We start from the raw sequence: 16351 nt of genomic DNA on the forward strand, positions 1-16351 counted from the left end.
ATTCTGTATTTTAGTATTAGGAATTTTTTAAAGGCTTCTATGATATCCTTGTTAAACCAAAGTTCCTGTACAAAGCTGAGTGTACCCTGAATTTTTTAAGGACTGCATTGACAACTTGTCAGCGTGTTGCTATAATTAATGTGAAGATGTTACTGAAGACATTTTATTATGTTATACTGTATTTTCTTCATGAAGCCCCATAAGAAAAATTTCTCTGGTCTGTTTCTTAAAGATACTGTCAATAATCATACAATTAAATGTTTCAGCCTCTTTATAATGGCTGCCAAAATATTTGTCTTCACTTTTGCCCCATTTCTAGGCCCTTATACCATGCATCTGTGAACAACAGAGTTTATTCCTGGCTTCATCTCATCTTTCCTGCTCTAATTTTTCTGCTTCCATCATCTTCCCCACTTACTTTAAATTTTATTTTATTTAGTATTCATCTATGAAAGCCTTAAATCCTTTCTGGAACAAAGCTGTATATAAATAAATACACATATGAATAAATTTATCTATATCAAATGACAAAACAAATACTTTTAATGGCTTGAAATGATTGCCTGGTGATATTTTATTTGAGTCGCTATGTAAGCATTTATTATTGGGGATGTAAAAGAACTTCATCTCTGTTCTAAAATTAACATCATAAAATATAATGTAAAATATTTGTTTATATACTGTACTTTTAGTAACTTTAAAAAATAAAGGTGTTCAAAATGCACATGCCTACTCTACAGGTCAGTTCTATAAATACACCCCCCACACATACAATCTATTGAAAGCTCCTTCTAGTTTTACTCCCCCTAGCACAACTATTCAAGTCCTATCTCCCTGTCATCATATACCTCCTGTACCAATTCACTGCCAAACCATAATCCACCTTAGCTTGTACTTTTTGTGTCCTGAAAATGTTTCTCTATATTTTACATGTTGTATTCTATACCACACAGGTATCAGATTACTTTAAGACAATTATGTCTACTTTATATTAACCAATGCTGTTTTTTAAAGTGTTATACACAAACCAGGTGTTCAATAAATGTCTTTCTTTTATAATGTTTCAGAGCATAATAAATAAGCAATGCTCAACTTCCTTACTTTCCCCTTTGAAACTAAATCTCGGCCACCCTGAAATTAGTAGTTTCTCATTAACTTCCTCCCCTTAAATTGCCACTGTTGCTGTTTCCTAAAGGCTGTTACTTAATATGTGTATGCAATACTTTTCATGTCTTAGATGTTAGGTATACAAAAGTCAGGAACCAGACCTACATACATCTTTTCCAAGAATCATATACCATTAAGCCCTTAATAACCAATTTTAATAATGAGTGTCAGAGTTTATCTTCCTCAATTTTGCTTTTTCCCTTGAAATTTAAGCCCTTTGAAGGCAGGAGTTTCACATAATCCATATATCACCCAGTACTTACCATAGCTGTACTTTACACACATATTTGCTTTAAAAGATGATAGATTAATTCATGTATTCGGTACATGAATTGATACATACATTCTGACTTCTGTGATAGAGCTAAGGAATACAGATGAAATCACCAATAAAGAAAGCTAAGGTCATGCCAGCATGTGAACAGAGAAACAAGATCTCTTTTAAAAATTCAAACTTTCTTGATTTAGGCAGCTAATAAATAGCATGCTATATTTTGTCCTAGAGATATCAGTGATCCCAGGGGATTAGAAAACCTTTATTATTACAGAGAAGAATAAAGAAATTGAACTAAAAATACAACAGAAATAAAAAGCAGTAAAATTAGAGCCACCTTTGTGTGTATCCTTTGACAATTTAGAAACAGCACATTTATCAGATTTCTACCTATGTGTATACATTTTTGCTAAATGTTTAGAAGAAAAACAAATGGGGAAAAAGGCATCCATTACCTTTCCAAAGGATCCCTGACCAAGAACTTTGAGTAACTCAAATTGTGCAGGATCTGCTTTCTCATATCCTTCCTTAACGTGATGAGTAATAGGGATTTCTTTAACAACTCCTTCATCCTGAAAAAAGAAATCCAAGCAATACTCAAATATACTTACAACATCTTATTATTAGCTCCATTTAGAACCAGAAATCACAACAGAAATAACTTAATACCTAACTCCTTAAATCTAGCACAGAATTTTATGGGCTACTAGCATCACCATTTCCTGGGTTTTCTAACACATAGAGATAGAACATCACCACCACCACCCCTATTATATAATTTCATGTAAACAGAAGCATGTAAAATCTATGCTTCAGCTTCTGTTCCAACTAGGTAGAGACAGAAGTAAAACATCAACAACTAACAGAGTCTTAAGAACCTCAATGGAGTATGACTTATGAGGTAGATGCAGAGAAAGTCAAGAGATAGATAAAACCTTGTAAATTGTGGGACATGACAAAAAATGTGAACCTCAAGAGTTCTTTTAAATAGTATTTCACTATACCATTTTAAGTAGTCAGTAATATATGAATATTTAAATGCCCAGCTAGCCATATCAATGAAAAAGAAACTAGCCTAGACAAACAAAATCTGCAAAGCCCAAAAATATGTTTCCAGGCCATGAGCCTACTTTTATTGAAACTTTATATATAAATTATATGCCAGATTTACTAACACTGGGTCAGGCAGAAGGAAGTCACCTTGGAAGTGTTTCTGCTCCTTCATATAGGACTCTATATCAAGACTACACTCAGGTGAACTGTAATTCTAGTCCCTAGCACAGTATCTAGGATGAAAAAAAACCCTCAAATATATTATATATAACAAAAGCTGGGATATATTATCCAACCTTCTGACTCTATAGGGGAGAAAACTGAGACACACAGAGTTTAAGTTCACGTGACTAGTTAATCATGATGTCTAGAAGTCTTGGTAGCTTTCCATTATATCATATCAATTCTGGTCTGGATGGCAAGAATGTTCCCAATCCATTCACCCTTTAATTAACTGATTAATCAATGGTGACTGTGGTAATAATGGGCAAGAGCATGGTCCCAAGTAAGCTGGCTTCATGGCAGCTAAAATAACTGCCATGTTACATAAGTAGTCATACATTTACTCTCAAAGAAGGGTATCCAGCAGAGGAGTTTTAGCTTTAGGTATTAAGAACCACTAATCAGTCAGAAATGAAGTATCTGTTCTGAAAATATGTCCATGGATGTTTCTTATACATCAAAAGAGTATTTCACTGGACTCTTTTTTTTTTAATTTAACATCTTTATTGGAGTATAATTGCTTTACAATGGTGTGTTAGTTTCTGCTTTATATCAAAGTGAATCAGTTATACATATACATATGTTCCCATCTCTCCTCCCTCTTGTGTCTCCCTCCCTCCCACCCTCCATTTCCCATCCCTCTAGGTGGTCACAAAGCACCGAGCTGATCTCCCTGTGCTATGCGGCTGCTTCCCACTAGCTATCTATTTTATGTTTGGTAGTGTATATATGTCCATGCCACTCTCTCACTTTGTCACAGCTTACCCTTCCCCTTCCCCATATCCTCAGGTCCATTCTCTAGTAGGTCTGTGTCTTTATTCCTGTCTTACCCCTAGGTTCTTCATGACTTTTTTTTTCTTAAATTCCATATATATGTGTTAGCATACGGTATTTGTTTTTCTCTTTCTGACTTACTTCACTCTGTATGACAGACTCTAGGTCCATCCACCTCACTACAAATAACAATTTTGTTTCTTTTTATGGTTGAGTAATATTCCATTGTGTATATGTGCCACATCTTCTTTATCCATTCATCCGATGATGGACACTTAGGTTGCTTCCATCTCCTGGCTATTGTAAATAGAGCTGCAATGAACATTTTGGTACACAACTCTTTTTGAATTATGGTTTTCTCAGGGTATATGCCCAGTAGTGGGATTGCTGGGTCATATGGTAGTTCTATTTGTAGTTTTGTAAGGAACCTCCATACTGTTCTCCATAGTGGCTGTACCAATACACATTCCCACCAGCACTGCAAGAGTGTTCCCTTTTCTCCACACCCTCTCCAGCATTTATTGTTTCTAGATTTTTTGATGATGGCCATTATGACCAGTGTGAGATGATACCTCATTGTAGTTTTGATTTGCATTTCTCTAATGATTAATGATGTTGAGCATTCTTTCATGTGTTTGTTGGCAATCTGTATATCTTCTTTGGAGAAATGTCTATTTAGATCTTCTGCCCATTTTTGGATTGGGTTGCTTGTTTTTTTGTTATTGAGCTGCATGAGCTGCTTGTAAATTTTGGAGATGAATCCTTTGTCAGTTGCTTCATTTGCAAATATTTTCTCCCATTCTGAGGGTTTCACTGGACTCTTTTAAATAGCTATGAGAGTGAGTTTCCCCTTTTCAAGGCGTCTTTTTTGTAAAAAGTCAAGGACCTTTTTTAATGCACATACATATGTTCTGTAGCTGACATTTTGGAATTATATTAAAGTATGGCATATCTTTATGCACTTTTGCAATACATGTACATCAAAAGCAATGTTAAATTGTATACTCTTATTAATATTATTTTAACTGATTTTATACCACATATTATGAATGTAGTAATAGTCTTCAAAGAATGGTATATAACAAAAGCATACTGGAAGTTTTCTCCAGTGTAAAGAACACTGATGGAAGAGTCACAGCCTAATTTTTCCTCCTAGTTCTCCCATGCATAAGCTAAGCAGCCTTGGCCAAATCACAAACTACTCTACTTCAGTGTTCTCACATGACAAACAGATTATGTTAGACTGCTTTTTAAAGTCCCCTTCAAGTCTGTGATATTATATTGAACACAATATAATATTTTAATGTTTAAGAAGGCACTTCAGTTTCTGCCACATTTAAGATCATCATTATAAACATGGGTCATGACATCGGTTTTTAAAAACATTCAGAGCTAGGAAACAACTGTACTCTATCCTACTTAGTTTCACCAAACCTAAGCAAGTCTTCAAAAGGAAATGTCTGCTCAATGCCTCTTCTAATTAAAATCCACATATGCCCATCTTTTAAAAATGCAATATCTCTTTCAATTTTCAGCAGCATTACACTATAAAATTTCAAACATGAAAATGCTATTAGATAAGAAAAGACATATTTTTCCAGCAGACAGCCAGGAAAGAATATTGTTACACTGTGTCCTAACAACTTATTACCTTGTCTTTCTCTCCCACTAGACAGGTAAGCAACCTGTATCCAGGTAATATCACATTCATGTCTGCATTCATAATGCTTAGCACAATATTTGTTTGACCTTATGGGAGCAGACAGCCCAAAAAATCCAACCAATTTCATAAAAAGGGAATGAAGAGAAACTTATTTTCTAAAATAAAGATTTGTAACAGTAAAATTAATCAATAAGAAACTTCAAAATTATTTTTAAATACCTTTATAAAAAACAGAAAAATATGTATGAATAATTTAAACATATAAAGGTAATAGGGAAACAGGAGATTCATTCTGAATAATGGGAATTATGTCAATTTTGAATATAACTGACTTTGTGATGACAATATATATAAATTGAATAATATAAGCATTTTTCCTTAGATGTGAGGAATATAAATAAACATTTTTCCAGATAATTCATGATTTGGCCACACCACATGGCATGCGGGAACTTATTTACCCAACCAGGGATCAAACCCGCACCCCCTGCAGTAGAAGTGCAGACTCCTAACCACTGGACCACCAGGGAATTCCTCATGATCAGTATTTTTATTACACTGTGTTGTACTCAACACAAATGAAGGGTATAATGACCCCAGAATCTGCACTTTTAAAAAAATGCTGATATTAACTTACTGATTGCTCATCTGCCTGTTATAGATATATGTTCCTAGACAAACAACTATATGTATATTACTAAATTATAGATAGTTTGCCTTTAAGTAGACAGTTGTTTACAATGCTCTAGTTTCAAAAAAATCACTTATAAAATATTTATTCAATATGCATGTTTGGTTCCCACCCTCAGAGATTATGGTTCATTAGAATTAGGATGGGGTGGGGGGAAGGAGTCAAGATGGCAGAATAGGAGGAGACAGAATTCATCTCTCCTGTCAAGTGCATAAAGAATACATCCACAAATGGAACAATTCTCATAAAGCACCAGATGAACATTAGTGGAAACCTTCAGACACCTAAAAGGACAAGAAAAAACCCCTTGCAATGGGGTAGGATGAAAGAAAGAAAAAAAGAAAAGGGGACTCAGGAAGGTGAAGTTCTTGTTGTTGTTTTAATTTTTTTAATATATATTTTTCTATTTTTACTTTGATTTTTTTGTTGTTTTGTGTTTTTTTCTTGTATTTAGCCCTTTTTTCCATTTTTGATCATTTTTATGTGTTTGCTTTATGTTTCTTTGCTTTTTTTGATGTTTGCTTTCTGTTCTTATTCTGCTTTTCTTTTTTTTTTCCCTAGTTTAGCCTTTATTGACTGCTTTCATTTTTGAGTTATTTTGTTTGTTCTCGTTTTATGTTTTCTTGGGGTTTTTGTGTGTTTCTTTGTTTCTGTTTGTTTGCTTTTGTTTTAATCAATTGTCTTGGGTTTGGTTTGTACGTTTGTTTTCTTTCTTTTCCTGTGTTGTTGTTGTTGCAGTTTGTTGGGTTTTGTTTCTGCTATTTGCATTGGGTTTTGTCTGTCTGTTGGTTTTCTTTTCCCTTTTTTTCTTTTTTCTCTGGCCACAATGCGCTGCTTGCAGGCTCTTCATTCCCTGGCCAAGGGTCAGGGCTAGGCCTCCTGGGTGGGAGTACTGAGTCCAGGATGCTACATCACCAGAGGATTCCCAGGCCCAGGGAATATTAAAGTACCATGTTTTTTTTGTTTTTTGTTTTTGCAGTACGTGGGCCTCTCACTGTTGTGGCCTCTCCCGTTGTGGAGCACAGGCTCCGGAGGCACAGGCTCAGCGGCCATGGCTCATAGGTGCAGCCGCTCCATAGCATGTGGTATCTCCATGGACCGGGGCACGAACCCATGTCCCCTGCATCAGCAGGCAGACTCTCAACCACTGCGCCACCAGGGAAGCCCCAGGCCCAGGGAATATTAATTGGTGTGTGTTCTCCTGGAGGTATCCATCTCAACACCAAGCCCTGGCTCTGCCCAACTGCCTGCAGGCTTTGCTGCTTGACACCTCACGCCAAACAACCAGCAAGAGAGGAACACAGCCAAACCCATCAGCAGACAGGCTCCTAAAATCGTACTAAGCTCACAGACACCCCAAAACACACTAACTGATGGGGCCCTGCCTATCAGAGGGAAAAGACTCAGCTACACCCACCAAAGCACAGGCACCAGTCCCTCCCACCAGGAAGCCTACACAAACCCCTGCACAACCTCACCCACCAGGGGGCAGATAACAGAAGCAAAATGAACTACGACCCTGGAGCCTGCAGAAAGCAGACCATGAACACAGTAAGTTAGACAAAATGACAGAGAAATATGCTGCAAACAAAGAAGCAAGGTAAAATCCCACAAGACCAAATAATGAAGAGGAAAGAGGCAATCTACTTGACAAAGAATTCAGAGTAATGACAGTAAAGATGATCCAAGATCGTGAAAATAAAATGGAGGTATGGATCAAGAAGATACAAGAAATGTTTAACAAGGACCTAGAGGAGTAAGAACAAACAATCAGTGATCAACAACACAATAAATGAAATGAAAAATACACTAGAAGGAATAAACAGCAGAATAACTAAGGCAGAAGAAGAGATAAGTGAGCTGGAAGACAGAATGGTGGAAATAACTGCCATGGAGCAGAATAAAGAAAAAAGAAAGAAAAGAAACGAGGAATGTCTCAGAGACAACACTGAACGCACCAACATCTGAATTATACGGGTCCCAGAAGAAGAAGCAGAAGAGAAAGTGTCTGAGAAAATATTTCAAGAGATTATAGTCAAAAACTTCCCTGAAATGGGAAAGGAAATAGTCACCCAGGTCCAGGAAGCACAGAGATTCCCATACAGGATAAAACCAAGGAGAAACATGCCAACACATATTAATCAAACTAACAAAATTAAATACAAAGAAAAAACATTAAAAGCAGCAAGGGTAAAGCAACAAATAACACACATGGGAATACCCATAAGGATACAAGCTGATTTTTCAGCAAGAACTATGCAGCCAGAAGTGAGTGGCAGAATATATTTAACGTGATAAAAGGGAAAAAACCTATTACTAAGATAACTCTACCAGTAAGGATCTCATTCACATTCGATGGAGAAATCAAAAGCTTTACAGACAAGCACAAGCTAACAGAATTCAACACAACCAATCCAGCTTTACAACAAATGCTAAAGAAACTTCTCTAGGCAGGAAGTACAAGAGAAGAAAATGACCTACCAAAACAAACCTAAAGCAACAAACCTAAAGAGATAACACCTATCTTTCTCAAACTCTTCCAAAAAATTGCAGAGGGAGGAGCACTCCCAAGCTCATTCTACAAGGCCACTATCACCCTGATACCAAAACCAGAAAAAGATATCACAAAAAAAGAAAATTACATGCCAATATCACTGATGAACATATATGAAAAAATCCTCAATAAAATACTAGCAAATTGGATCAAGGGGAAGATGGCAGAAGAGTAAGATGTAGAGATCACCTTCCTCCCCACAGATACATCCGAAATACATCTACACGTGGAATAACTCCTACAGAACACATACTGAATGCTGGCAGAAGATCTCAGACCTCCCAAAAGGCAAGAAACTCCCCACATACCTGGGTAGGGCAAAAGAAAAAAAACAGAGACAAAAGTATAGGGACAGGACCTGCACCAGTGGGAGGGAGCCAAGAAGGAGGAAAGGTTTCCACACACAAGAAGCCCCTTCACGGGCAGAGACTGCGGGCGGCAGAGGGGTGAAGCTTCGGCACTGTGGAGGAGAGCACAGCAACAGGGGTGCAGAGGGCAAAGTGGAGAGACTTCCGCACAGAGGATCAGTGCTGACCAGCACTCACCAGCACTAGAGGCTTGCCTACTCACCCACCGGGACGGGCGGGGCTGGGAGCTGAGGCTCGGGCTTCGGTCAGACCGCAGGGAGACAACTGGCAGTGAGAACAGCATGAAGGGGTTAGTGCACCACGGCTAGCCAGGAGAGAGTCCAGGAAAAAGTCTAGACCTGCAAATGAGGCAAGAGACTTCTTCTTCCCCCTTTGTTTCCTGGTGCGTGAGGAGAGGGGATTAAGAGCACTGCTTAAAGGAGCTCCAGAGATGGGCGCCAGCCACGGCTAACAGCGTGGACCCCAGAGACGGGCATGAGACGTTAAGGCTCCTGCTACTGCCAACAAGAAGCCTGTGTGCAAGCACAGGTCACTCTCCACACCTCCCTTCCGGGGAGCCTGTACAGCCCGCCTCTGCCAGGGTCCCGGGATACAGGGACAACTTCACCGGGAGAACACACGGCGCACCTCACGCTGGGGCAACGTCACGCTGGCCTTTGCCTCCGTAGGCTTGTACCGCACTCCGTACTCCTCCCTCCGCCCGGCCTGAGTGAGCCGGAGCCCCAGAATCAGTGGCTCCTTTAACCCCGTCCTGTCTGAGCGAAGAACAGACACCCTCAGGTGACCTACAAGCAGAGGTGGGGCCAAATCCAAAGCTGAGCCCCAGGAGGTGTGCGAACAAAGAAGAGAAAGGGAAATCTCTCCCAGGAGCCTCAGGAGCAGCGGATGAAATCTGCACAAACAACTTGATGTTCCCTGCATCTGTGGAATACCTGAATAGACAACGAATCATCCCAAATAGAGGAAGTGGACTTTGGGAGCAAGATTTATTATTTTTTCCCCTTTTCCTCTTTTTCTGAGTGTGTATGTGTATGCCTTTGTGTGAGATTTTGTCTGTATAGCTTTGTTTCCACCATTTGTCCTAGGGTTCTATCCATCCGTTTTTTTCTTTTTTTTTAACTTTTTAAAAAACCATTTTTAATCTTTTTTTAATTTTAATCACTTTATTTTACTTCACCTTACTTTATTTTATTTTCTTTTATCCTCTTTGTTTCTTTCTTTTTATTTGTTCACACTTTTATTTTGAGCCGTGTGGATGAAAGGCTCTTGGTGCTGCAGCCAGAAGTCAGTGCTGTGCCTCTGAGTTGGGAGAGCCAACTTCAGAACACTGGTCCACAAGAGACCTCCCAGCTCCACGTAATATCAAACAGCAAAAATCTCCCAGACATCTCTATCTCAACACCAACACCCAGCTTCACTCAATGATCAGCAAGCTACAGTGCTGGACACCCTACGCCAAACAACTAGCAAGACAGGAACACAACCCCATCCATTAGCAGAGAGGCTGCCTAAAATCATAGTAAGTCCTGAGACACCCAAAAATGCACCACCTGACGTGGAACTATCAACCAACAGAACACTGGCACTACTCCCCTCCACCAGGAAATCTAAACAACACACTGAACCAACGTTAGCCACTGGGGACAGACACCAAAAAACAATGGGAACTCCGAACCTGCAGCCTGCAAAAAGGGGACCCCAAACACAGTAAGATAAGCAAAATGAGAAGACAGAAAAACACACAGCAGATGAAGGAGCAAGATAAAAACCCACCAGACTTAACAAATGAAGAGCAAATAGGCAGTGTACCTGAAAAAGTATTCAGAATAATGATAGTAAAGATGATCCAAAATCTTGGAAATAAAATAGAGAAAATGCAAGAAAAATTTAACAAGGACCTAGAAGAACTAGAGATGAAACATGCAATGATGAACAACACAATAAATGAAATTAAAAATACTCTAGAAAGGATCAATAGAAGAATAACTGAGACAGAAGAATGGATAACTGACCTGGAAGATAAAATATTGGAAATAACTACTGCAGAGAAGATGAAATAAAAAACAATGAAAAGAATTGAGGACAGGTACAGAGACTTCTGGGAGAACATTAAACGCAACAACATTTGAATTATAGGGGTTCCAAAAGAAGAAGAGAAGAAGAAAGGGACTGAGAAAATATTTGAAGAGATTATAGTTGAAACTTCCCTAATATGGTAAAGGAAATAGTTAATCAAGTACAGGAAGCACAGAGAGTCCCATACAGGGTAAATCCAAGGAGAAACACACAAAGACACATATTAATTAAACTTTCAAAAATTAAATACAAAGAAAACATACTAAAAGCAGGAAGGGCAAAACACCAAATAACACACAAGGGAATCCACACAAGGTTAACAGGTGATCTTTCAGGAGAAACTCTGCAAACCAGAAGGGAGTGGCAGGACATATTTAAAGTGATGAAGGAGAAAAACCTACAACCAAGATTACCCTACACAGCAAGGATCTCATTCAGATTTGATGGAGAAATTAAAACATTTACAGACAAGCAAAAGTTGAGAGCATTCAGCACCACCAAACCAGCTTTACAACAAATGCTAAAGGAACTTCTCTAGTCAAGAAGCACAAGAGAAGGAAAAGATCTACAATAACAAACCCAAAACAATTAAGAAAATGGGAATAGGAACATACATATCAATTATTACCTTAAAAGTAAATGGATTAAATGCTCCCACCAAAAGACACACACTAGCTGAATGGATATAAAAACAAGACCCATATATATGCTGTCTACAAGACACCCACTTTAGACCTAGGGACACATACAGACTGAAAGTGAGGGGATGGAAGAAGATGTTCAATGCAAATGGAAATCAGAAGAAAGCTGCAGTAGCAATTCACATATCAGAAAAAATAGACTTTAAAATAAAGACTATTACAAGAGACAAAGAAGAACACTACATAATGATCAAGAGATCGATCCAAGAAGAATATATAACAATTGTACCTATTTATGCACGCAACACAGGAGCACCTCAATACATAAGGCAAATAGTAACAGCCATAAAAGGAGAAATTGACAGTGATACATTCATAGTAGGGGCCTTTAACACCCCACTTTCACCAATGGACAGATCATCCAAAATGAAAATAAATAAGGAAACACAAGCTTTAAATGATACATTAAACAAGATGGACTTAATTGATATTTATAGGACATTCCATCCAAAAACAACAGAATACACATTTTTCTCAAGTGCTCATGGAACATTCTCCAGGATAGATCATATACATCATATCTTGGGTCACAAATCAAACCTTGGTAGATTTAAGAAAATTGAAATTTTATCAAGTATCTTTCCTGACCACAACGCTATGAGACTAGATATCAATTACACGAAAAGATCTGTAAAAACAACAAACACGTGGAGGCTAAACAATACACTACTTAATAACGAAGTGATCACTAAAGAAATCAAAGAGTAAACCAAAAAATACCTAGAAACAAAAGACAATGGAGACACAATAACCCAAAACCTATGGGATGCAGCAAAAGCAGTTCTAAGAGGGAAGCTTATAGCAGTACAATCCTACATTAAGAAAAAGGAAACATCTAGAATAAACAACCTAACCTTGTACCTAAAGCAATTAGAGAAAGAAGAACAAAAATCCCCCGAAGTTAGCAGAAGGAAAGAAATCATAAAGATCAGAACTGAAATAAATGAAAAAGAAATGAAGGAAACGATAGCAAAGATCAATAAAACTAAAAGCTGTTTCTTTGAGAAGATAAACAAAATTGATAAACCGTTAGTCAGACTCATCAAGAAAAAAAGAGAGAAGACTCAAATCAATAGAACTGCAAAAGAAAAAGGAGAAATAACAACTGACACTGCAGAAATACAAAAGAGCATGAGAGATTACTACAAGCATCTCTATGCCAATAAAATGAACATCCTGGAAGAAATAGTCAAATTCTTAGAAATGCACAACCTGACAAGACTGAATCAGGAAGAAATACAAAATATGAACAGACCAATCACAAGCACTGAAATTGAAACTGTGATTAAAAATCTTCCAGCAAACAAAGGACCAGGACCAGATGGCTTCACAGGCAATTTCTATCAAACATTTAGAGAAGAGCAAACACCTATCCTTCTCAAACTCTTCCAAAATATAGCAGAGGGAGGAACACTTCCAAACTCATTCTACGAGGCCACCATCACCCTGATAACAAAACCAGACAAAGATGTCACAAAGAAAGAAAACTACAGGCCAATAACACTGATGAACATAGATGCAAAAATCCTCAACAAAATACTAGCAAACAGAATCCAAAAGCCCATTAAAAGGATCATACACCATGATCAAGTGGGGTTTATTCCAGGAATGCAAGGATTCTTCAATATACGCAAATCAATCAATATGATACACCATATTAACCAACTGAAGGAGAAAAACCATATGGTCATCTCAATAGATGCAGAGAAAGCTGTCAACAAAATTCAACACCCATTTATGATAAAAACCCTGCAGAAAGTAGGCACAGAGGGAACTTTCCTCAACATAATAAAGGCCATATATGACAAACCCACAGTCAACATCGTCCTCAATGGTGGAAAACTGAAAGCATTTCCACTAAGATCAGGATCAAGACAAGGTTGCCCAACCTCACGACTCTTATTCAACATAGCTTTGGAAGTTTTAGCTGCATCAATCCTAGAAGAAAAAGAAATAAAAGGAATCCAAATCGGAAAAGAAGAAGTAAAGCTGTCACTGTTTGCAGATGACATGATACTATACATAGAGAATCCTAAGGATGCTACCATAAAACTACGAGAGTGAATCAATGAATTTGGTAAAGTGGCAGGATACAAAATTAACGCACAGAAATCTCTGGCATTCCTATACACTCGTGATGAATAATCTAAAAGTGAAATCGATAAAACACTCCCATTTACCATTGCAACAAAAAGAATAAAATATCTAGGAATAAACCTACTGAAGGAGACAAAAGACCTGTACGCAGATAATTATAAGACACTGATGAAAGAAATTAAAGATGGCACAAATGGATGGAGAGATATACCATGTTCTTGGATTGGAAGAATCAACATTGTGAAAATGACTCTACTACCCAAGGCAATCTACAGATTCAGTGCAATCCCTATCAAACTACCACTGGCATTTTTCACAGAATTAGAACAAAAATTTCACAATTTGTATGGAAACACAAAAGACCCCGAATAGCCAAAGCAATCTTGAGAACGGAAAACCGAGCTTAAGGAATCAGGCTCCCTTACTTCAGACTATACTACAAAGCTACAGTAATCAAGACAGTATGGTACTGGAACAAAAACCGAAATATAGATCAATGGAACAGGATAGAAAGCCCAGAGATAAACCCATGCACATATGGTCAACTTATCTTTGATAAACGAGGCAGGAATGTACACTGAAGAAAGGACAGCGTCTTCATTAAGTGGTGCTGGGAAAACTGGACAGGTACATATAAAAGTATGAGATTAGATTACTCCCTAACACCATACACAAAAATAAGCTCAAAATGGATTAAACACCTACATGTAAGGCCAGAAACTATCAAACCCTTAGAGGAAAACATAGGCAGAACACTCTATGACATAAATCACAGCAAGATCCTTTTTGACCCACCTCCTAGAGAAGCGGAAATAAAAACAAAACTAAACAAATGGGACCTCATGAAACTTCAAAGCTTTTGCACAGCAAACGAAACCATAAACAAGACCAAAAGGCAACGCTCAGAATGGGAGAAAATATTTGAAAATGAAGCAACTGACAAAGGATTAATCTCCAAAATTTACAAGCAGCTCATGCACCTCAATGACAAAAAAATCAAACAACCCAATCCACAAATGGGCAGAAGATCTAAATAGACATTTCTCCAAAGAAGATATACAGACTGCCAACAAACACATGAAAGAATGCTCAACACCATTAATCATCAGAGAAATGCAAATCAAAACTACAATGAGATATCTTCTCACACCAGTCAGAATGGTCATCAAAAAATCTAGAAACAATAAATGCTGGAGAGGGTGTGGAGGAAAGGGAACACTTTTGCACTTCTGGTGGGAATATGAATTGGTACAGCCACTATGGAGAACAGTATGAAGGTTCCTTAAAGAACTACAAATAGAACTACCATATGACCCAGCAATCCCAATACTGGGCCTCTACCCTGAGAAAACCATAATTCAAAAAGAGTCATGTACCAAAATGTTCATTACAGCTCTATTTACAATAGCCAGGAGATGGAACTAACCTAAATGTCCATCATCGGATGAATGGATAAAGAAGATGTGGCACATATATACAATGGAATATTATTCAGCCATAAAAAGAAACGAAACTGAGCTATTTATAATGAGGTGGATAGACCTAGAGTCTGTCATACAGAGTGAAGTGAGAAAGAGAAAGACAAATACTGTATGCTAACACATATATATGGAATCTAAGAAAAAAAATGTCATGAAGAACCTAGGGGTAAGACAGAAATAAAGACACAGACCTACTAGAGAATGGACCTGAGGATATGGGGAGGGGGAAGGGTAAGCTGTGACAAAGTGAGAGAGTGGCATGGACATATATACACTACCAAATGTAAAATAGGTATCTAGTGGGAAGCAGCCGCATAGCACAGGGAGATCAGCTCAGTGCTTTGTGACCACCTAGAGGGGTGGGAAATGGAGGGTGGGAGCTAGCGAGATGCAAGAAGGAAGAGATATGGGAACATATGTATATGTATAACTGATTCAGTTTGTTATAAAGCAGAAACTAACACACCATTGTAAAGCAATTATACTCCCATAAAGATGTAAAAAAAAAAAGTGAGATAGTGTAGTACACAAAAAAATACTAGCTCAGGAAATCCAACAACACATTAAAAGGATCATACACCATGATCAAGTGGGATTTATTCTCAGGATGCAAGGATTCTTCAACATATGCAAATTAGTCAATGTGATACACCATATTAACAAACTGAAGAATAAAATCTATATGACCATCTCAATAGATGCAGAAAAAGCTTTTAACAAAATTCAGTACCCATTTATGATAAAAACTCTAAAGAAAGTGGCCAGAGGGAACCTACCTCAACATAATAAAAGCCATATATGACAAACCCACAGCAAAAATCATTCTCAATGGTGAAAATTGTAAAGCATTTCCTCTAATATCAGGAACAAGATGAGGATATCCAATCTCGCCACTATTACTCAACATAGCTTTGGAAGTCCCAGCCACAGCTATCAGAGAAGGAAAAGAAATAAAAGTAATCCAAATTGGAAAAGAAAAAGTAAAACTGTCACTGTTTACAGATGACATGATACTATACATGGAAAATCCTAAATATGCCACCACAAACCTACTAGAGCTAATCAATGAATTTAGCAAAGTCACAGGATACAAAATTAATACACACATATCTCCTGCATTCCTATACACTAAGAACAAAAGATCAGAAAGAGAAATTAAGGAAACAATCCCAATTACCACTGCAACAAAAATAATAAAATACCTAGGAATAAACCTACCTAAGGAAGCAA

General features: G+C 37.7%; 1 protein-coding gene across 3 annotated transcripts in view; it reads right to left on the reverse strand.

The window, feature by feature from the left end:
• RPS6KA6 (ribosomal protein S6 kinase A6) overlaps nucleotides 1-16351 on the reverse strand; it is a 169121-nt gene that overhangs the window by 96280 nt on the left and 56490 nt on the right. For 2 of the 3 annotated variants that reach the window (XM_065900693.1, XM_065900692.1), the window contains exon 3: nucleotides 1897-2013. The exons of the other annotated variant lie outside the window; for it this stretch is intronic. In XM_065900693.1, the coding sequence (XP_065756765.1) occupies nucleotides 1897-2013 (117 nt within the window). The remainder of the gene's footprint in view (nucleotides 1-1896; nucleotides 2014-16351) is intronic. 3 annotated transcript variants of the gene reach the window in all.

The sequence above is a fragment of the Phocoena phocoena genome, chromosome X, assembly GCF_963924675.1.
Source record: "Phocoena phocoena chromosome X, mPhoPho1.1, whole genome shotgun sequence".
Taxonomy (NCBI): domain Eukaryota; kingdom Metazoa; phylum Chordata; class Mammalia; order Artiodactyla; family Phocoenidae; genus Phocoena; species Phocoena phocoena.